Source organism: Gasterosteus aculeatus, chromosome 6 (genome assembly GCF_964276395.1).
Source record: "Gasterosteus aculeatus chromosome 6, fGasAcu3.hap1.1, whole genome shotgun sequence".
In the NCBI taxonomy this organism is placed as follows: domain Eukaryota; kingdom Metazoa; phylum Chordata; class Actinopteri; order Perciformes; family Gasterosteidae; genus Gasterosteus; species Gasterosteus aculeatus.
In genome coordinates, this window is record NC_135693.1 from 1,400,135 (window position 1) to 1,422,808 (window position 22,674).

A 22,674-nucleotide genomic window follows, 5' to 3' on the forward strand; every position below is an offset into this window, starting at 1 on the left:
CCTCACCCACCTGACCGACCGGCTGGCTCTCACCCAATCCCACAGTCACCCCCTCACCCATCCCCACAGTCACCCCCTCATCCACCTGATCGCCCGGCTGGCCCCCACCCAATCCCACAGTCACCCCCTCATCCACCTGATCGCCCGGCCGGCCCTCATCCAATCCCACAGTCACCCCCTCACCCACCTGACCGACCGGCTGGCCCCCACCCAATCCCACACTCACCCCCCCACCCATCCCCACAGTCACCCCCTCATCCACCTGATCGCCCGGCTGGCCCCCACCCAATCCCACAGTCACCCCCTCACCCACCTGACCGACCGGCTGGCCCCCACCCAATCCCACACTCACCCCCCCACCCATCCCCACAGTCACCCCCTCACCCACCTGACCGCCTGGCCGGCCCTCACCCAATCCCACACTCATCCCCTCACCCATCCCCACAGTCACCCCCTCACCCACCTGACCGACCGGCTGGGCCTCACCCATCGCCACACTCACCCCCTCACCCGTCCCTACAGTCACCCCCTCATCCACCTGACCGACCGGCTCGGCCTCACCCCCTCCCACACTCGCCCCCACATCCAGCGGAGAGGGCGAGGGGTTCCTCTCCGGGCAACCCCTCGCCAGGTGTCCCTCTCCACCGCAACGGAAACACCTCCCATCGTCCGATGTGGCGAACATGGCGAAGTCAAACCCCTCGATCCTCGCCTTAATCACCAGGTGGAGGGCCTGGGGTTTGGTGAGGACCATGTGGAGTTGTCTCCTGTGAGACACCACGTGCCTCATTAAAGGCGACTTGCAGCCCGAGGACAGCTTTTTAAGCGGGGACACCACCTTCCCGTGTTTAACCAGCTCCTCCAGCAGCGCTCCGTCAGGGACGAACGGCGGAACGTTCGCCACCGTCACCCTGACGGCGGCACCGCGAGCGGAAAGACGGGCACGTGCGCCCGCGGACCACCACGCCGCTCGCCACCACCTCGCGCGCCTTCTCCACGCTGTCCACAAAAATGACCACCACGGCGGACTTCACGCTCCTGTGACCCACCAACCCCCCCCACGGCCAGACCGCAGTCCTCCACGGAGCACGCGAAGCCCGGCGCGAGCTTCACGCCGTGAGGTCCGACATGCCGACCGGCTACAAAACACAGACAAAAAAACCCCAGAAAGAGACAAAAGTCACACATACGCACCACCACGCACTCACCCCACAACACACACCAGAAACCACACCGGAAGTAAACGAAATAACAGATAGAAAACACAATTCAAACAATTCACCTCACGCTCCGCACACTCAGAGAGAGAGAGAGAGAGAGAGAGAGAGAGACGTTGAAAAAATGGTTTGAAAAGCTTCTGGTTTTTGCACTGTCGCCAAATTTTAAGATTTGTAAATTTACTTGCAAATATTTTTACAAAATGAAATTAAACTTAAGTGAGATGTAATTATTTTATAAATAAAAACACATTTTTCTATACAGTTTATTTTCAGCTAATTGCATTATGATATATAAAGAAGGAATGGCCCAATTTTTTAGTTTGAGGTCTGGGGGGGTCTTCTAAAGGGGCCCCTGACAGAAAAGGTTTGGGAACCGCTGGTCAATAACGTGCCATTGAAAGTTCATGTCACAATGAGAAACGCCACCGAGCAGACATGGATTATTACATCAGACTCCATTGCTGCTTGACTGAGTGGGAGCCGGCGGACTCGTCTCCAGCACCTTTACCTGCTCGCTGCAGGGGGGCCCTCACAACGCAATCAGCTACTGCAGCGAACCTCACAGTGGGGGGTGAATAGTTCATGGCGAGATGTTGCGTAATCAACATACAATGCACGTATCAAATTAATGCTATGAACTTAATGACAAGAGAAAACTCACAAGGAGCAGTCACATTTATTTACACCATGACAAAACAATCCATCGAAATGAAAGCACCAAAGCAGCGCACGCTAGAGAGCATCTATCTTTACATACAAAGCTATAATCAAGAAGTCATTTGGAGAAATAAACAAAAAAAAAGAAAGTTAATTCATGGTTCTAATCATTTAGTTTTTCTTTGTTCTTTTGAAATTTGGAGACCAACACCAGATCCAAAAAATGTATTACAAATCATCAAAACTGCAGCTTTGCTGTCTTCAAGACTAAAGCAACATTTCAAATAAACCGTCAGCACATGCATAACTATTGTTCATTGGTACATTTTGTTCACTTTACAACTTTACAGTTGGCCTTCAGAAGCCCACAGCGTTGTGTGTGTGGTGTGCGGCACCTTCAACAAATGTCATCAGTAACACGAGAACCTTCAGTGATTGAATCAGCCTTCAGTGAATGTGACACTTTCAGGGGATCAATAATATGTCTTCTTCATATCAAGGCAGTGACAGAACAGAATAAAAACACAACCACATCAGCGCTGAAATAGGATTGCACCCTGATTACGGTGACAGTATCGCCGGGGAAACCGCTGGGCCCTCAGTGACTCTCAGTGGCCCTCAGTGACTCTCAGTGGCCCTCAGTGGCCCTCAGTGACCCTCAGTGACCCTCAGTGACCCTCAGTGACCCTCAGTGACCCTCGGTGGCCCTCAGTGGCCCTCAGTGACCCTCAGTGACCCTCAGTGGCCCTCAGTGGCCCTCAGTGGCCCTCAGTGGCCCTCAGTGACCCTCAGTGGCCACTTATCCCTTCACAGTAACTGCAGCTTGACAATGAACATCAGCAGCAACAAAAACACTCACGGGGATCTAGTGGAATTGAAGCCATTCAGACCACTCCCATAATTACAATTGATTATCTCATTCATAATAACCGTAACATAATAGTAATGCAAACTGTTGCGTAGCTACGTCCATCCCTCTCTGCGTGCTATTGGAGCTTTCTGTCTTTTAAAAACTACGATTCTGCCTACTGACCAGCAGGGGGCGGCGACTCTGCTGGTCAGGGAGAAAACGACTACTTCTCTCTTGATTTATTCAGTAAACATTTATAAATGCGGTTCACAACCCAAAAGTCTTACATGAAGTCAATGCATTCGGTGCATGTTGGTACATGTGAGCGCTGTCATCACGCCGCCCCGACCACAATAAAACCTTTATTTTCATTTAAATCAAGTATTTCTATCAGCATTCCAGCCCCCGTGTTGTAGGCAGACAATATTTGTCATGCGTCAACTCAAAGTGAGATGAATGGTGTAATATCTCCTTTGAGACCGTGTAATGAAGACATAGGATGTTACAGGAGGGACTTCAGGGTGAGACCTCTGAGGCGGTGGCGTTCCTCTAAGCTGGTAGCGACTTCCTGTTGACTCACGGCGGCGGACATTGCAAAGCTCTCTGCTGGAGAAGAACCCTTTTATCACTGAAAGTAGAACTCCGCCCCTGCATGAGCTGCTGTTTAGCACAAACCGTAAAAGACGAGATGATCCGGACACCTCGTCTCCAGCTCTGTTGAGGCGGGCGGACATTTAGAATCACTTCTCTTTGTGTATTCATGTCGTTCTAAAAGGAAATGACAACAACAAAAAGGAATATGCTCCCAAAAAAGGCTATGGGCGTCTCCAGGGTGACGCGTCCCTTTTAGAATCTTCTCTACGTCAAAGGGATCGACCAATCAGCAGGCAGGACGCAAAGAACAAAGATCTCCTTAAACAATACAAGGTGGGCGTGACCCTGATCTGCAGACCCCCCCCTGCTCTGCTCCCCCTACTCCTCCTCCTCCTCCTCCTCCTCCTCCTCGTCATCGTCCTCGTCGTGGCAGTGCGTGATCTCCTGTGGGGCCTGAGGGAAGAAGTGGGGCGGCTGGATTTCGCTGAGCGACCTGGTCAGCTGCTGCCGCTTGGACTCGACGTCCTGGAGGCGGCGGTCGCGCGTGGCCAGCGGGCACTCGGCGTGGACGGCGCCGACGCGGGCGTGCTCCACTGTCGACTCGTGGGGCATCTGGAGGGGGGAGGAAGGGCCGTGCGTGAAGACGGCGCGTGAGGAGCAGGGAGCGCGCATGAGGCGCAGGAGCTCACCAGCACGTGCGCGGCCCTGAACAGGTAGCTGAAGGGGTAGTGGAGGAGGTTGATGAAGGAGGCGGCGTACAGGTCGGCGTAGCGCATCACCTGGGAGGCAAACAGCGTCTGTCGGGACCCGCTGCGGAACAGGCTCCCCGTCATGCCGTAGCACATGTCCATGTCATGCGTCACCTTCTGGAAAAGACAAAGAGACTCGCTGTGAGAGACGAGTAACGTTGTCGCGTCACATCCAGCCTGGCGTGTCTGACTGGCTGTGGGGCGGACACGCGTGTCAGAGTCCCACCTTGATGCGTCCCTGCAGCGAGCTGATGTCGGGCCTCTCGTTGCTGCTGCTGTCCAGGTGCCTGAGGACGAAGCCCACGACAGAGACAGACGGAGCGGCGTTACCCTCCCACACCCGAGGACACACGGCTGCATGAAGGAGATGTTGGGGGCGCGACGCCGCCGCAGCATCCGATGGCTCACGCGTTGTGTAGCTAGTGTGTGATTGGTCACATCCAATGCTGTGTGTTCACGTTGAGTTGAGTCATCGGTGAACGGTGATGCTGCAGACGCTTCATCGCCTGTCTTTGACTGGCTGGTACCATGGCATCCTTTATTATAGGACCCGGTGCCTTTATTCTAGGGTATAGTTCTTATACGTGTCATATATGTGACATCGGATTACATACAAAGCCTTTCAGAGTCTGTTTGTATTGGCCCATTCATCAATGACCCGCCCCCTTTCCTAATACAGCTTAATGAGAAGCGAACATGTTACATACATGTACTGGAATCAACTCGAGTAAGAAGGGCAGTAATACATAAATCCTCCTCCATGCGCTTGCGTTACTCTGGTCTGGAAACATGGATGCAGTTCAGTCATCGCACATCGGGTAAACCAAACGTCCCCCAAACACATCCGCTTATTGGAGCAAGTTACTTGCAAAAAAAAAACCAGACGACCAAAGAAGGAGGGAACTCACTTGTAGAGCTCTGCAAGCGAGCATTCCAGAGACTGAAGCTCCTCAAATATGGCTGAAAAACAATTTGCACGTTCAGTACATTTAGAAACGCTCCGGTCTTTAACAGGCAGAGCGCGGCAGCGGGTGAAAGCGTCTGCAGCCTCACCGCTCTGGTCGGTCCACACGTGCAGCTCCTGGGCCAGCTCGGGGACCACCAGGAACGTCCTCCAGCCTCGCCGCTTCTTGGATTTGAGGATGTCGCCGAAGATGTGGTCTCCAATGTAGATGATGTCCTTTCCTTTAGCGCCCAGCAGGTCGCACACCATGTCTGAGGAGCCTGCCACAGAGAGAAAGAAGCCTGTTATTAAACAGTAATGTAACAGTCCGAGGGCTGCATGACAACACCTCACATTATGAAGTAGAGCCTCTCGAACCTCATCGCTTTAGTGACTCACTCAGACGGCCGTATTATAATAATCCTTTCTGTCTTTCACGGTGTCACCTGACACCACGTCATCATTTTGACCCTTTACATGCAGAGACGTTCTGTTTCTCATCTGATGAAGCGCACGGAGTTCTGGTGTTGCGTGGAGACGGTTCCTGACTTACCTCCAGAGTAAACGATGCCGTGCTGCAGGGGTCCCGTGTACGTGCCGATCTTCAGCCGGCCCGTGAGCTGCAACAAACCCTCGCGTCAACCACGGAGTCACACAGTGGAAAGGACCTACAGGTCCACACTCACAGTGTCCACCTGCCGCAGCACCGTTCCCTCTCCAAAGAACACGGGCTTGCGAGCGTCCACCAAGATAAGGTCAAAGTAGGACTTCCAGGGCCGATGGGGGGTCCCCGGCTATAACACACACACACACACACACACGTTGTCCAATGGTGTCCTCATCTCATTGATGATAAACGAGAGACGCTGTGGCGGCGTTGGCGGTACCTTCGGGCCGTGAGGGAAGTCCACCAGGTAGGTCATGATTTTCTGAAAGTTTTATCAGATGTTTTTTGTTACCTGAAGCCACATATCTGATGTATATTATTACCACCATCACTATTATTTGATGACAGCAGAGACGTCTCCGTGTCCCACCTCTGTGTATCCGTAGTCACTGTTGGTGGCCAGAAACACTTTGGCTACTTCGTTCATGCGGCTGAGGAGGAGAGGAAGCTTTGGCTTGGTGGAGAAAACACAAAGACACGTCAACAACGAGGTTCACCACCACAGACGAGCGCTGTCCCCGTTGTCCCCCGACTACAAAGACCACGCGGACACTCACGTCCTTCACCACGTACTTCTCCAGGTTTTCAACTGTCTTCTCTTTCAAGGAGCCCTGTGACGACGAATCACAGCTGGACTCGATTTGACGGCAGCTGCAAACATCTGTCATGCAGAAAAGTCCCCGGTTGTACCTTGAAATGAACCCAGTCCACGGCGTCTCTGACGTCCTGGAACATGCTCCGATAGGACATGAACAGGTCCCCGTCTTTGAAGCCGGTCGCACAGCTGCAGAAACAGAGGCACCATTAACCACATCCTGCACGAGACGTCCTCAACGATCAGAGCTCTGCTTAACTCATCTGAGCGTCCCCCCCCCACTGAGCGTCCCCTGCACTGACTGTCCCCCCCCACTGAGCGTCCCCCGCACTGACTGTGCCCCCGCACTAAGCGTCCCCCCCACTGGGACATGACTACCTGACCACATGTGGGCTGGCTGGCGGTGGGTTTGGGTGTCAGTGAGACGTGAACAAGGTGTTGACTCCATCACCTCCATCTCACACAGCAGTGAAAAGAGGGAGACAGCAGGGAGCCGCTGTGTGAGACAACGTCCACCAAGTGTGACGCTCACACTCAAAACGTGATGGAATCATAGAGAAGTCATGTGTCATCCACCGTTTTAACGACGTTCTGATGTCCAATCTGTTATGAACTAAGACATCAGAGACAGACAGACAGACAGAGACAGACAGGCAGAGACAGGCAGACAGAGACAGACAGACAGGCAGAGACAGGCAGACAGAGACAGACAGACAGGCAGAGACAGGCAGACAAAGACAGGCAGAGACAGAGACAGACAGGCAGAGACAGGCAGACAAAGACAGGCAAATACAGAGACAGACAGGCAGAGACAGACAGACAGACAGACAAAGACAAGCAAAGAGAGAGACAGACAGGCAGAGACAGAGACAGACAGGCAAAGACAGAGACAGACAGGCAGAGACAGACAGACAGACAGACAGACAGACAAAGACAGGCAGAGACAGACAGGCAGAGACAGACAGGCAAAGACAGAGACAGACAGGCAAAGACAGAGACAGACAGGCAGAGACAGACAGACAGACAGACAGACAGACAAAGACAGACAGAGACAGACAGGCAAAGACAGAGACAGACAGGCAGAGACAGACAGACAGAGACAGACAGACACAGAGACAGACAGACAGGCAAAGACAGACAGACAGAGACAAACAGGCAAAGACAGACAGGCAGAGGCAGAGACAGGCAGACAGGCAAAGACAGACAGACAGACAGACAGAGACAGACAGACAGACAGACAGGCAGAGACAGAGACAGACAGGCATCATTCTGCTTGCGGTACCTGGTGTATCTGGAGCAGTTACTGAAGAAGTCGACCAGGCAAGCGAACAGGTAAGTTTCTGAAGAAATAAGAGCAGAATCCGAGAGAGAACAAGTTGTGTTTGACATGACGACGGGTTTTATTCTCATGTGACAATTTAACCCCATTTAGAGCCAGTGAACTTTATTATTTCACTCGTTCCATTCTTTAATATGGTTGTTGGAGTCATTTCCTCCACTTCCTTTCACCCTGATTAAAGACAGCAGCTCCAGCAGAAGCTTTTCTATATGTATATCTAGTATTAAAATATGATATAAAAAATATGTTTTCAATGAATGGTGCAATTGAAAGTGCATTTATCCACATTTTTGCCATTTGATAATCAACTACTGCTTTGTACTGTGGAGCCTTGCAGATGTTCATGCGTCCATCGGCGCCGTGACCACCAATAGCAGCACCAAGCAGACGGTTTGACACCAAGTGTCCGTTTACATCCCGGCTCTTAATTCGTTCATAACTCCTACGGGTGTTTCCTACCGGGCAGGTTGAAGAGCGTGTTGAGGATGTAGAAGCGCTCGGTGTCTCCGCGCTGAATGAACTTGTTGGGGTACGTCTCTCGGGTGTCGGGTCTGTGCAGAGTGAGCGGGACACACAGAGGGAGTCACACAACGAGAGCATTCAGGGGATTCATCTGGTCCTTGGTCCTTCTGACGCCCCCAGTAAGAGCACAGAGGTTCACAGGCTGGATGCGACTTGACGTGAGACATCTTGATGTGTCCAAATACCTGTAGAGCTCTGCTGCAGCGTGTTCATGGCTACTCAGCTGAAGTCGAAACGAAGCGAACAAGGAAACAGTTGGAAACCCGTTGGTCGGCTTCGCTGAGCCATTTGCGATGGAACTCACCCCTTCACGAAGTTGAATCCGTGCACACACACCAGGATGTTGCCGTAAGCGTCCACCTTGAGCAGGTTGCCGTACGTTGAGTCAAACACCAGACCCCTGAGAAGGACGGACAGTGTCAGAGACAGAGAGGACAACGCGTCCGTTTGAAGGGACAGGGTGGACACGTGCACCGGCCTGGTGGGGAAGGACGGGTCGTAGACGAAGTTGAGCAGCTCCTTCGGGTAACCGATGGACACCAGGCGCTCCACCGTCAGGTCGAAGCCCATCGACTCGTACTCAGGGGACTTGTACACTAGAGGGACGACGAGGCCGCACGCCGGGTTAGTTCGTCGGCACAGCGCCGCCATGTCTTTCGCCAACAACATATTCATCATTCAAAGCCGTCCCCAGAGGTCGACAGGTCTGTCTTATTACAGACACGTAGGTAACACCACCTGGTCCACGGGCTGCACACTCACCTGCCAGCGTGTAATCCATATCAAAGCCAAAACACTTGATCTTCTCCATGGCCAAGCTTCGGTTGACAAACACTCTGCGAGGACAGAACACGGTTTAACTCACCGATCACACACACAGGGAACACCCTCACCTGCACAGTGATTGCCTCCATTTTTATGACAACAACCTTTTAAATAAACATACACACTCAGGTGCCACTTGATCAGGTGCAGCTAGGAGGCCAGTTTCAGTTTGCTTTGGAAGTCTTCAGAGGCGTCTGCAGTGTGTGCAGCAGGGAACTGTTCTCTACACTACGGTGACGGCAGCATTACTTCCCCCAGTTACGCAACAGCAGCGCTGTGGACGACGGACGGTGTCTGGCATGCGTCACATATGAGGACATTTTAAATGACTCCCAGTCAGCTGCCGGTCGGACTCGAGGGCCGCGTGGTAGATTTCACTCTCGCCGCCACATTAGTTCATCTAAGGAGACGATCGAAGCCAGAAGTCTCCTGGTGAACCGCAGCACGTGGGAGGAACAAAAGGACCAAGGATGAAACGGTTTCAAAAAAGTGAGCTGGTTTGAGTCCTCGTGCTGGCTCCACACTGCCCGTGGCGGCCAGGACGTCCCCGAGGTTCCAAACGCCGGCGGACGCATTCCAACGCGCTCCTTTTGGCAGCATGCAGCTTGGAGGGTGGAGGACGACCCCTACGCCCTCTACCAACGTGCTAGAACAGCAACGTTTGTGCGACGGGTTCTCAGCAGCAACTCACAGTAAAACTCACCGGGTGGAACAATTCAGACCATAGAACGCGTGATCTGTCCCTCTGCACACTGTCCGTTCCATCCCGATGACGTGAGAGAGGATTTACAGTGAGAAAGGAGCACTGAAGGAAAGCTGGAGGAGTGAAGGACAATGACTGCTGCTCCACAGGGAGCCACACATAAAGGTAAGCATGGAGGGACAACCACGGGAGGACCAGTTCACATCATGCACACGACAAAAGAGTCATTTAGTCCGCGGGTCGCGTTTAACAACAAAAAGATGGCGTACCTCAGTGCAGGATGGTTTTGAGCCAGATCCCGAAAGCTTTGTAACAGAGAATACACGCAGCGTTACCACTGATCTCATGCTACACGGCTCTGTGTTACCGTGTTGGACAGGAATAACACGGGGCCCTTCTTCTATTCATCCATGATGACCATCACATCGCAGTAATTCAGGTCATTTACACCGACCGACTAAGCTGAGCAAAGATAAATGGATTTCCAGCAGTTTAGATCTGCCAGTAGCTCCCCTCGATTTGTCTGAACTTTAAACTGGATGACGTCAAACGTTCCGTCGGACGAAGCTCCTCCACTGAAGTGATGATTCATTTACAATAAAGATCTGCCGTCTCATGTCACATGACGTGTGGCCGCCCCGTATTCCACACTGTGTGCGTCCATTGTGATTGAAACCAAATGCATAGATCTGTGAAGAAAGTTATGCTTTTGTTAGCTGGCACCTCGCCCCAGGAAGCAGCGAGCGGTGCAGGTGACACAGCTCACTCTGTGAGCCTAACTCAAGGTCAAGAGGTCATTGTCACGCGCTGTTTTCTGGACTGTGACCGACTGACGATGCAGCCGTAATCCTCCCCAGTTTCAATCGGCTTGCGATGTTGCACATTTATTTTCATAATAAACAAACTGACCAAAATGACTTTCGTTTCGTTTCTACTTAGTAGGGCGAGAACATCTACAACTTATGCAGAGATCCACATCTAATGTTCTCCCTATTTGTGTTTCTAGCGCGTACCTGTGGGAAGCTTCGCGGCGGTACTTCTTCATGACCACGCCGTCCATGTTGGCTGGCATGTCGGCATAATTCTGCAGACGGTCGCTCCATGAAGTTGTCATCTTGAACCGTAACAATTCTAGAAAGAAACAGAGCCAGTTGTTAAACCAAGAACCACACACACACACACAGTCATTCCGCTACCGGGAACGATTATGTCTATGTCTAGGAAGTATTATGTTATATAGAGGAACCAACATTATATTTCATCTAACCAGTCTACTCATAATATACTGACCAAAACAAACTGGGGGAAGTAAGGAGTGTAGAAACACTATCAAACAGTATCAAGCACAGATGTGCAAACAGCGCTTACAGCTGTGATGCGCGTCGCGGCAGCGGGCGGCGCGTGTCACGTGGGGCCAGCGGAGCCTCGCGCGCTAATGTTAGCGCCGTTTTCCGGCTGCTAGCTTATAGCCGCCGAGCTAACGCTCCTTCCGCCGCTCCGTGCCGCGCTTGGAACGCGGCGTACAAGACAAGCGCGCCCGGTGTTCGACTAAAGCCGCTGTTTACTTGTTGACGCCAGCGGGACAACAACACTACTCACGGGGTCGCGCGCTCCCGCTTCTTCTTCTTCTGCTGCTGCTGCTGCTGCTGCTTCCTCCGGCTCTGCGGGAGCAGTGTCGCCACCAGCCGGAGCGGCGCAGAGTCCCTATCTGTCCCTGAGGTCCGCGTGGTTCCCCCGCTGGTTCCTCCCGTTTGCACGAACGTCCGTCAGTAACACGCAGTGATGCATTAAGAAAAGGAGCCTTAGCAGTGTGCTTCCCTCTGATTCATCTCTTTGGATTTTCGTTTGTGTGTTGAATTATTGTTTGTGGCTGTGGTGTTGGACAGTGTCCCCCTGCTGCTGCGCGATGAACACTGACCACCGGGAAAGCACCTGCAAGATGTTTACAACGGGCCTCTGCTAAATCTGCACACAGTCGACCGCGTCTTGAATTCATTCATCAATGAAACCTTTTCTGCCTGAATATACTTTATTGAATATGGAAAGTGTATCAGGGGTTGAGGTGGTGGAGGAGCCTGTAGCATAACAATGTATTAGATACTATTAGTAGACTGTAATAGACGTATTAACTTTCCCCAATTCCCATCTGAATACCTGTATCCCCCCACAACACGAATGTTAATTAATTAACCTTTCTGGGACGCTGATCCAAATACAATACAGACAGGTAAAGCAGATACTTGTTCTTTGTGTAGTCTCAACACTCTGTACGTCCCGCTTAACGTAAAAAAAAACACCTGAGTTTGATAAAACCTCAAAATGAAGCAGCTTAAATTCATTTCAAACCCCAATATCTATTTTGCATAAAGAAACAGCCAATAATTCAGCACACATTGAATATCTGGCTTAACAGGGGAGAGAGAAACAGTTTATTATTCTTATATGAGGAGGAATTTAACTACACATGCTTTTGTGTGTCTTTTTATTTCTTGGTTTGTCAATGATGTTGGAATCTTCATAGCAAAAGTCATCCTGTTTTAAGATGCAGTCGAAGCAGCTCTGCTGCTCCACCTGGATGAGCTGAGGAGGAGCAGCGGCTCCGGGGGCCGGAGGTGGAGCACCACCTTCCTCTGGCTCCATGAAACGCTTGTGAAAGGCCTCCGCTGCCTGTCTGGGAAGCACGGACACAAGGTTTTAATCTGCCGGAGGAGGAGAGGTGAGGAGCCGCTGTCCCTGGACCTGCATCCCCTGATAAGACGCTGCTGTGGGAGGGAAACATCATTTACACTCAAGGTCTAATGACGGGGGGCTGGACGCGGACCGACGCTGCAGCTCCGGAGAGACCGGCTGGCCACAAGGACGAAGACGCACAGCGACGCACACAATCCTCCCCGCCGATCAAACAAGACAGCAAGACACGTGATGAGCGAGGACTTTCACAGTGACGAAGCCCATCGGCAATAACTGAACCTCAGCGCTCCGGCTCTCAAGGACGAGTCCAGAACTATTTAAAGCACGAGAAGAGCAGCTGGTGCTTACGTACATCTCTGATTGTTAATGAAAGATGACCTGACGTCCGGCTGGGATCGTTCTCTCAGCTGCCGCCTCCCAAGTCCAGAAGAGTTTTCAACCACATATTTGAAAAAGTCTGTAATATTTGTCATTTTTCCTCCTAAATTGCCTTCGTCTTGCTCCAGACACGTCTCCAAGTGACCCCGTGACCCGCTGCTGGCGGACCATCGCCCCCCCGTTGGATCTGACCGCGCTGCTTGTGTTTCACGTCACGTTGTGGATGTTGACGCCGGGCAGATTAGCCGAGGCGTCAGCTGATGGGGATCCGGTAAACAAACAAGCGATGGACGCCGGCCCGTCGTCATCATCATCGGGACCGGCGCGCGCGGTGGCGTGCAGCACGTGCAGCACGTGCAGCGCTGAGAGACCCGTCCTCGGGGACGCAGCAGCTGTTGGGCCTTGGGGGCCGCTGATAGCGGCGTCTCGTTGCTCCTTATCGCGGGTCGGAGCCGAGGATGCAGCCAAAGAAGCGCTCGTTTGTGGGGGAACATTCTCTGATGTGGGTTTAAATGTTCTGCTCGTTGGCACGCTGCCTTCATGCCTTCGCAGCTGTGAGACACGCGTGTGGACCGAAGACACGTTGGGGGTCAATAGATCAGCACCGTGAAACGTCCCCGCTCCATTACTCATGACGATGTTTTGGAATACAAACTTTCTTTATCACGCCGGAGATTAGAATATGGTCAACAGCCACACGTCGTTGGGATAAATGAGGAACGACACCGCCGAGGGAGAGGGGGGAGGAACTGGGGGGGTTTGGTGATACCGACGTGGAAGTGGGGAGAAACAGGGACTACGGCCGCTAAGCAGCATTCAGCCTCTTCGCACTAACAAGGTTCCTTTAAACTTCCACCCAGCCTGCATGACACGGCGCGTTGGTGATACTCTGAAATGTGTCTGATGAAGACGCGTTGTGGGAGCTGAGTAGCCTGAATGCGTTTGTCCTGCAGCGACAGCGTTCGATAAATACGAGCCGTATTCTAAATGTCAGAAGAGGAAACGCTTCCTTTGAGACGGGTTTATTTGCAATGGACAGGTGTTTGTCCTGAGACGACCCCCTGCAGCGCACATCCGCTCCATCCTTGGACACAAGGACGTCTTGCCTCATAAAACCTCCCCCAGTAAATCGTTTGAGCCTAATCAAAAGAGTGAGGACATCTCCGTCCTCTCCGACACGCGATGGAAGACACACAGAAGCCTCAGAAAGCAGCAGATAACGAAGCAGGGCGCCAGGAGTCTGTGAGCCACAATCACCTCAGAACAAATAAAGACCCCGCCTGCGAACAGCAGGTCACGTGGTGCGTTTGGGACGGGAAAGGTCGGTTCTCCTTGCAGGGTAAAGACGTCATGCAAAGAACCAAACGGAGGAGCAGCTCCGGATCTTCTGCTCCAACACGTGGAACAAACTCACGAGACGCTCAGAAAGCTGCCGAGACGCTCAGCTGCTCCAAATTAAGACTGAAGACTTTTGTTTGCTGCCGTCCAACTAAACCGCATCCAAGTGGAGCCTTTTTACGGTTGATTTGATTCAACTTTTATGCTTGTTTATAGTTTGAATCGATGCTCTTAATGGTCTTTATGTCTCTTTGCGCCTCACCTCTAGTAAAGGCCATCAGTCGACCCCTTTACGGTTATACATCTTTAGCAGCAATGTCCTTTTTCTAGTTCTACGATGCAAGATGACACAGAAAACAAATTAAATCTATAATACAACTCAATTCAAAAGATTTCCTTCAACCCAGGAAAGGTTTGGAAACGTATTGCAGAGATATTCCACATACTTTTATGCACATTGTGAAATACAGAATCACAAAAGCTCACAGCAACACGCTACACTTGAAATGTGAGTGTTTTTATTGTCATAAAACCAGCAAATCAACCTCCAGCTCACATGACTGATCATCTGCTTGGGTCAACGTCTCCTCAGTCTTCTCCAATATTCGGGTCCACGCAGCATCAGAACTTTAGACCACTTCGACAAATTGAAAATCCCAGAATGAAAACTCTTGTTTTCTACGGTCGCACGCGATTACGTTTGGTTTCCTCCTAAAAACTCCCACCAATAATCAACGATGTGGTCCAAGTTAAAGCACTCCAAAACATTTCAACGCGCCTCATTCAATCGTTTTACTCGAAGACATTTCAAGCCGTCACCTAATCTGTACATCAGTCGCACGACTACTGAACTGAATGGCAGCGGTGTTTTGCTGAGGGGGCTGGAGGCTGGGGGTCCGCTGCACTGACCCCGTTGGATTATAAATCAGAGAGCTTCACTCTGGCGCTGTGCACCCTGTCCATGGCCCCCCAGCAGTGCTTCACACGTAGCAGCGCGTGACCCAGCAGCTTCCGGAGGTCTGACTTTAAACCCTCCCGCTGACGCGGTGGGGGCCCGGGTCCTCCGGCTGCTCCGTCACTTCAGCAGGTGCCTCAGCTGGTCCTGCAGGTTTTTGGAGTGCTCCACACTGGAGGATGCAGAGGAGTCAGTGCACGTCATCGGTGCGTGTTATGGCTTTCTACTGAGACAGTGATGTCAGCGGTTTCTCCCGGAGAATAAACAATGGGGTGTTTAGACTTACTTCTTCTGGATGGCCTCCTGCCTTGGGGACACACACGCGGACAGAGACACACGGACGCTCTTAGCGTTCACTTGCAATTTAAGAACATTTTGAATAGTTTGTGATCACAAACAGCTGCTTGATACTCACTGGTATTGTAAATGTGTGGTGATAATGGACATTTTTCTCAGACTCTGAAAAACAGATGACAACGGTGTTGAATTGTGCCACTTTGGAGCCGCTACAGTCCTTTGGTTCATCCAAGATAGAGGGAATCACTCGGAGAGGTTTTCATTTCACTCTTTACTTTGTGGTACCGAACAGCGTTTCTACCACTTTGTCCTCATGGCTACATCTGGATACTTACGTCCTCCGAGTGCAGGATGGCGTCCTCCTGGATGACCATATTTCGTGCCGCTTGACCAAGAAGCTGGAAGAGACCATAGTGATCATTGGGCATTGGCTTGTTTTCAACAATAAAAAGCAAAACTTTTATTTTAATTTCCACAAAATCGTTAACTCAATTAATGGACAAATTGTTAGTTTAACTTTAAATCTATAAAGCAGTACTTTCGGCTCATTTGATGAAATTGCACTTTGTTCTTCTGGGTTTCATCCTCATGGTTGAAATGCACTTATTGAAAGTCGCTTTGCATGTAATGTAATGTTGGGAAGATGGTGTCGGTCTGTATGAATATTCTACCAATGGTCCAGATATGTTCAGAATACATTTCAGCTGTAGACAAAAGTACATGATAGAATAGTGCTAGCCTGCATTAACAGTATTAATTGAACAACAATGTCTTAATGAAATCCCTCACGATGGAATCAAAGGCGACTATGTTGAGCAGTGATGCAATCGTGCTCTTATTTTGAAGTCCAAACGTCGTTTCCGTTTCCTCTCTGTGTATTGTTAGCCCAATGGAGCTAGCGAGAAGCGATCAACACATTTGTCGTGATTAAACCACTCGTATCTATTTACCTCCTGGCTGCGAGATCCCTTCAGCACTTGGCGTGTCAGCGCGATGACGTCCCCGCCACAGGAGCCCACTTTGTCGGATAGCAGCCCTTTGACAGACTGGCCAAACCGCGGCTGCGAGTCCGCTGACGCCATGTTCCGGTTAGTGACGGATGGTGCGCGGCTAGGGTCAAAAACAAGAGCGGCGCTTCGCCCTTTATTGTGTCCAACGTAATTCGTTTGGTGGATGGACTTTGCTTTGTATTTCATTATCAGATGGGTTTGATAAACATTGTGAGTCGTCAGTTTGACTCCTTCTAGTCACTAAAGTAGAAATAGAACAAATGCGGTCAACGTTTACTTGAAGCATCCTTCAAATTCACAGGTGTAATCCGTAAAATGGCATAAACTTTCATAAGTGAAGCACTCAGAAGTGTCTTTTTATGCTGTTGCATAATTGTTTATCCTATTGTATTTTATTTCTTTATTAATAGTTGCATACCAGTACATCATATTTTATGCACAGAAGTTTTGTGCGTGGCACGTTTATCTGCAAAAGGATCAAGAGCAGTGAGATTCGCAGTGGAGTGGAAAGATGAGGGGGCAGTAAATGTAAAACTAAAGTACAAATTCCTCCAAACTACTTCAATCCAGTAATGCACTTTCCAACAGATGTAACTTCCACATTCACGTTCATTTGATGTGCCGTCATGGTGAGGATTTATGAATCATCTTATCTTGTTTAAATTGGCCCAGCCTTAAACACGGCGTGTCAAGGATTTGGCATTGAAGGAGCTGCATAAATGTGCGGCCCCGCAGCCGCTCAGGGCCTTCCTGCAGAGCTCCTCTCTGCTCGGCCTCCTCTGGATCAGACCCTGCTCCCGGGTCCCGTTGCGGTGGACATGACTTGGTTCCTGTGTCTGTGTGTGCTGTTTGCCGTGGCGCTGGCTCTGTTGCTGCTGCAGTTGAATCTCGGGGTATTGGCGCATGGCCCCCGGGAGCCCCCCCGCCTCCCAGCCCTCCCGCTCATCGGCAGCCTGCTGAGTTTGCGGAGCCCGCACGCTCCTCATGTGCTCTTCAAAGACCTGCAGGGGAAATACGGGCCGACGTACTCGCTGATGATGGGCTCCCACCGCGTCATCGTAGTCAACCAGCACGTGCACGCCAAGCAAGTCCTGCTGAGGAAGGGGAAGATATTTGCAGGAAGACCAAGAACGGTGGGTACACTTCTTCTTCTTCTCCTCCCTCTTCTCCCTGTTCTCCTCAATCTGGGTCTTCTTCTCTTTTTTTCTACTCCTTCTTTGTCTTCTTCTTCCACTTCTTCTCCCTTTTCATCTCTATTCATGTGTCTCTTGTCCACGTGTGATGAAGGTTACCACAGACGTTCTGACCAGAGATGGGAAAGACATCGCGTTTGGAGACTACAGTGCCACATGGAAGTTCCACAGGAAGATCGTCCATGGAGCTCTGTGCATGTTTGGAGAGGGCTCCTCGTCCATTGAGAAGATCAGTGAGTACAGTTTCCTCCATTCTGATCTGATGTAAGTAGATTCTATACGCTTCCCTCCACTGGTACTTCACCACGTAGGTGCTTTATTGGTCTGGGTCTCTCATCTCAATGAATTGACTGATTGAAAAAGGGGAACATAACTGGAACATCTAATCCAATGATCAAACAAAAAAATGCTCATGCACAAAAATTCAGAAACAAACTCTTCATTTCTTTATCCATTGATCTACTAATTATTTTCTCACTAAATAAAAAGTGATATTGGTTCATACGACGTCCAAGCTGATTCAAATAGCATAGTTTGTGCTCATAACAATGAACAACAAACCAATAAAAAGTCTCCATTCCTCTAGTGTTGTGATTGATCCTAAAACATCAGATCTACATGTTGTTTTGCTTAAAGGGGGATTGTAATTTGTAACATCCGTGCACGAGGCACGTTCAATCGACGCTTGTGAACACGAGCTTCTCTCTTTAAATGCATAAAAGTAAGCTAAGCCACGCCAGAAACCAGAGAATTAAGAAGCACTATAAAGTATAAAGCGTGGATCTGCTTCTCGATACATTGGAAATATAAAAGGAAGGAAAAGACCCATCTTCCTGATGTGTGTTAACATGTCACACAGACACAGACACACAATGTGTATCGATGCTCAGCATCCAGGGAATAGACGTGGTCGTGCCGATGAGCATTTGTTTCCACTGCCCCGCTCAGTCCACGTCCAGGCCCAGTCTCTGTGCGGCGTCCTGTCTGAGGCGGCGGCAGCCGGACAGGCCCTGGATCTGTCTCCCGAGCTGACCCGGGCCGTCACCAACGTCATCTGCTCGCTCTGCTTCCACTCGTCGTACCGCCGGGGGGACCCGGAGTTCGAGGCCATGCTGCTTTACAGCCAGGGCATCGTGGACACGGTGGCGAAGGACAGCTTGGTGGACATCTTCCCCTGGTTGCAGGTAGGCGACAAAACAAGCCCTGGAAGGTTTAGCATCACTCTGCAGCGTGAATGAGTCCCATAGTGTTTAATAATGTCATTAATAATGCAGTAGTGTCAACGTTTGCTGTGGAACAGTAAAAGCGCTAGTTAGCCGCTGTCTGAAGGACCCGATGGGTCATAAGAAACAGTTTTCTCCCGTTGTTGTTGACTAGTGGCTTCATGGCGGTGTGTATATATATATATATATATATATATATATATATATATATATATAACCCATAGCATTGTATTGTATTCCTCTTGCACTATGTCGTCTTATCTGTCTTGTTGTCCAGCGTCTTACTGTCTGCTGTTATGCACCAATCAGATTCCTTGTATGTCGTCCGTATATTTTGATAATAAATGATTGCTGATATAAATGTCTACATGCCGTGTTCCTCTGTGTCACAGATCTTTCCTAACGCGGACCTGCAGCTCCTGAAGCAGTGTGTTGCAATCCGAGACAAACTTCTACAGAAGAAATATGATGAACACAAGGTACTGCCGGCCTCTTGCTTTTAATGTTCCCACAGCGGTGACAAACACTGCAAAGATTAAGATGTGAAGGAGCTTTGCTCCAATAGAAAGATACCTTCAATGGCATCGACGAGCTCCACTTGTCCTCTGTCCTCGCATGTTGGACTGAGGACGACTGGATGCTACAGTGTGAAGGGGTGTTATGGCAGGACGGGCTAGCTGGTTAGCACGCTCATTTCCCCCCCCAGGCAGACTACAGTGACCACGTGCAGCGGGACCTGCTGGACGCTCTGCTGAGAGCCAAGCGCAGCGCCGAGAACAACAACACGGCAGAGATCACGCCGGGGTCGGTGGGCCTGAGCGACGACCACCTCCTCATGACCGTGGGGGACATCTTCGGCGCCGGAGTGGAGACCACCACCACCGTGCTCAAGTGGGCCATCGCCTACCTCATCCATCACCCGCAGGTACGCCTGGAGCCGCATGCCTGTGTGTGTGTGTGTGTGTGTGTGTGTGTGTGTGCACCAGGGCTTTGTGAGCGGGTGGGGACGCTCTTGTGTTATCCTGGATTTTTGAACGGACTTCTGACCACAAGAACAATGCAACAACAGCAGGATCCACACGGCATTTAAATTGGTGTCACTACTCACGGCGTTCCTTGACCCGAGTACCTTTGGGGTCCACTAGGCCCTGATGTTCAGTCACGCTGTTCTGGCTCATGATAATGAGAAGGAGACATTTCCATCATCTCAGTGTGCATTGTTGCTTCTCTCTGTTCGTATGTGCATTTAGGTGCAGAGGCGTATCCAGGAGGAGCTGGACAGCAAGGTCGGGGGGGACAGGTGTCCCCAGCTCAGCGACAGAGGCAGTCTGCCCTACCTGGAGGCAACCATCAGGGAGGTGTTACGGATCCGCCCCGTGGCCCCTTTGCTCATCCCCCATGTGGCCCTCAGTGACACTAGGTACACTCACACACGTGACACATGACGGCGATGTTTGTTACACGCAGAGCCACACGAAGCATCCTGTGCGTGTGCTCCTCTGTAGCCTCGGGGACTTTGCAGTGAAGAAAGGAACGCGAGTCATCATCAACCTGTGGTCCCTCCACCACGATGAGAAGGAATGGAAAAACCCAGAGCTCTTTGACCCTGGTGAGACCAGCTGCCTTTTTAGCCAATGAAATCCTTTTTATGAATATGGATTCATGATGATGCAATGGACCAAATACAAGTGATCAGGGTCCATCCGTCCCACACACCTTTTAGCTCTTCCTGGGACGAGGCTCTTCTGGGTCTACCCTGGGGCCTCTCTACCAGTTTGCCATGGTCCTCCAAGCAGCACATCCTGCATTTAGCAGTCCCATGACCGTCGTCGGTTCTGGTTTTGCTTGCGTGTCTTGATTCTTATTCGGTGCTGTTCCCGTACAGGTCGGTTCTTGGACAGTGACGGCACAGGCCTGGTCATCCCGTCGTCCAGCTACCTGCCGTTTGGTGCCGGGGTAAGGGTGTGTCTGGGCGAGGCCTTGGCCAAGATGGAGCTCTTCCTCTTCTTGTCGTGGATCCTACAGCGCTTCACCCTCTCCGTCCCACCGGACCAGTCCCTGCCCAGTCTGGAGGGAAAGTTTGGAGTGGTCCTCCAGCCCGCCAGGTACGAGGTGAACGCCGTGCCCAGAACGGGCTGGGAGAGGAACAGGGGCCAGCCGTGTTGAGGCTCTCAAGCGCCTCTCATTGGCGATCCGAGGGTCTGCATGCAGATGGTCAAGCTTGAAGCAACGAACTGGACATCAAATCTCTTTGTCTGCGTGACATTTATCATTATATTTTCTCAATGTAACGCAATCCCAACGGACACTTTGGTACATTATTTATAAATACTTGCATCTCTAGTGACTTCTCTTGCTGCACAGAAGACCACGGCTTGAATTGGAATAGTCCTTTTTGTTTAGGAAGGTTCCCTAACTGAGTGAAATGAATTGTCGTGAATTCTCTTATGCGGTAGCTTCTTTACTTAGCGCCTTTAGCATAGGAACACTGCACCTAGCTTTACAAAAGGAAAAGAAAAATTCCGTTCCACAACTTCTTGCAGCGGCAATATTCAACCAGTGACCCACTGGGCCGTTCGTGAGAACCGTCATGAGCCCAGAAACGCAGATCATGTAAGTAACTGTTAACTGTTGCAGCCTTGTTAATAAAGTAATGCTTTGAACCTGGTTGTTTATGTTGTCTGTATGACTCGCATCTAAGAGGCTTCTTCGTGCTCCATCTTTGGCGAGATTGTAGTTTGGCCGCTGCACTCTGACGTCACTAACGTGCGTCTCCCGTCGCCTCAGGACCACGTAGCTGCTAGTTATCTTCAGTACAGCATGATGTCAATGTAATGAATGATGGTCCATTTAGAGTCAAATAGCTGCTTTACAGCCAGGCGCCTTGTGATTGACAGATCGCTGCCTCTACCAGATACAGCATCTGTACATCACTTCTTCAAGATTACAACAGCGGGATCACATTTGTCTTATTAACGGTCTGGAGAGGAAATCAAACCTTTTTCTTTGCCTTTGCTTGATCTGGTCTATTTGTAGCGTTGTAACAAAAGACAGCTGAGCCACAGGGCAAAGCTCTCGATCTACGGGTCAATCTTCATTCCTGCCGCCACCTATGGTCATGAAGGATGGTTCATCCCGGCTCCTAAGCGCCCTGCCCCACAAAGAGTGTCACAGGAGCTGCAACCTGCTTTCACCCCCTCGAATCCTAGGGAGGAGAATTGACAATGAAAAGCCTGTGTATTGTTCATATCACATCCTAGTTTCATGCTTCTAAATACATGAAATGAAACCAAATGAAGTCTTTGATTCGTGTTTATTCCACGGTGTAATAGTGTTTTACTTGGATGAAGGAGTTGCTCGGCCCTGCTTGGAGGTGTGAAGTACCAAACCGGAGAATCTGGCTGCATGAAGGGACAAAATCCAGTTCTGTGTTCAGCAGGTGCAAAGTCCCCAGGTCCTTCAGGAGGGTCCCGTTAAGCATCCGTCCAGGCTCCTCCTGACACCACAACCAGTCCACTCAGCCTCTCTGTCCCACCACAACCAGTCCACTCAGCCTCTCTGTCCCACCACAACCAGTCCCCTCAGCCTCTCTGTCCCACCACAACCAGTCCACTCAGCCTCTCTATCCCACCACAACCAGTCCACTCAGCCTCTCTGTCCCACCGCAACCAGTCCACTCAGCCTCTCTGTCCCACCACAACCAGTCCCCTCAGCCTCTCTGTCCCACCGCAACCAGTCCACTCAGCCTCTCTGTCCCACCACAACCAGTCCCCTCAGCCTCTCTGTCCCACCACAACCAGTCCACTCAGCCTCTCTATCCCACCACAACCAGTCCACTCAGCCTCTCTGTTCCACCGCAACCAGTCCACTCAGCCTCTCTGTCCCACCACAACCAGTCCCCTCAGCCTCTCTGTCCCAACAAAAC

The 22,674-nt window shown here is 50.8% G+C and overlaps 3 protein-coding genes across 20 annotated transcripts; 1 reads left to right on the forward strand and 2 right to left on the reverse strand.

Annotated features, from left to right (window-relative positions):
- Positions 1-1,877: 1,877 nt before the first annotated feature.
- LOC120820486 (cytosolic purine 5'-nucleotidase) lies at positions 1,878-11,394 on the reverse strand. Of its 16 annotated transcripts, none has more exons than XM_078104585.1 (19): positions 11,264-11,303; positions 10,678-10,795; positions 9,934-9,969; positions 8,899-8,972; positions 8,615-8,732; positions 8,441-8,536; positions 8,074-8,165; positions 7,558-7,615; positions 6,371-6,464; positions 6,238-6,291; positions 6,051-6,134; positions 5,901-5,942; positions 5,700-5,807; positions 5,567-5,633; positions 5,124-5,294; positions 4,979-5,030; positions 4,297-4,357; positions 4,011-4,187; positions 1,878-3,933 (listed from the first exon to the last, which is right to left on the reverse strand). In XM_078104585.1, the coding sequence occupies exons 2-19, from the start codon at positions 10,776-10,778 to the stop codon at positions 3,700-3,702; spliced, it is 1,719 nt and encodes a 572-aa protein (XP_077960711.1). In that variant the 5' UTR covers positions 10,779-10,795; positions 11,264-11,303; the 3' UTR covers positions 1,878-3,699. The 16 variants fall into 16 exon arrangements, with proteins under 16 accessions (XP_077960711.1, XP_077960709.1, XP_077960710.1 ...); XM_078104583.1 differs by having other exon boundaries at positions 11,033-11,303; XM_078104584.1 differs by lacking the exon at positions 9,934-9,969 and having other exon boundaries at positions 11,264-11,394.
- Positions 11,395-14,572: 3,178 nt separating this feature from the next.
- On the reverse strand, positions 14,573-16,769 carry borcs7 (BLOC-1 related complex subunit 7). Its single transcript, XM_040178313.2, has 5 exons — positions 16,274-16,769; positions 15,659-15,721; positions 15,442-15,485; positions 15,313-15,333; positions 14,573-15,198 (listed from the first exon to the last, which is right to left on the reverse strand). The coding sequence occupies exons 1-5, from the start codon at positions 16,517-16,519 to the stop codon at positions 15,147-15,149; spliced, it is 426 nt and encodes a 141-aa protein (XP_040034247.1). The 5' UTR covers positions 16,520-16,769; the 3' UTR covers positions 14,573-15,146.
- A 281-nt stretch (positions 16,770-17,050) lies between these two features.
- On the forward strand, positions 17,051-21,415 carry cyp17a1 (cytochrome P450, family 17, subfamily A, polypeptide 1). Of its 3 annotated transcripts, none has more exons than XM_040177671.2 (8): positions 17,051-17,466; positions 17,621-17,790; positions 18,392-18,710; positions 19,142-19,228; positions 19,456-19,674; positions 20,000-20,169; positions 20,255-20,358; positions 20,635-21,415. In XM_040177671.2, the coding sequence occupies exons 1-8, from the start codon at positions 17,053-17,055 to the stop codon at positions 20,913-20,915; spliced, it is 1,764 nt and encodes a 587-aa protein (XP_040033605.2). In that variant the 5' UTR covers positions 17,051-17,052; the 3' UTR covers positions 20,916-21,415.
- Positions 21,416-22,674: the final 1,259 nt, after the last annotated feature.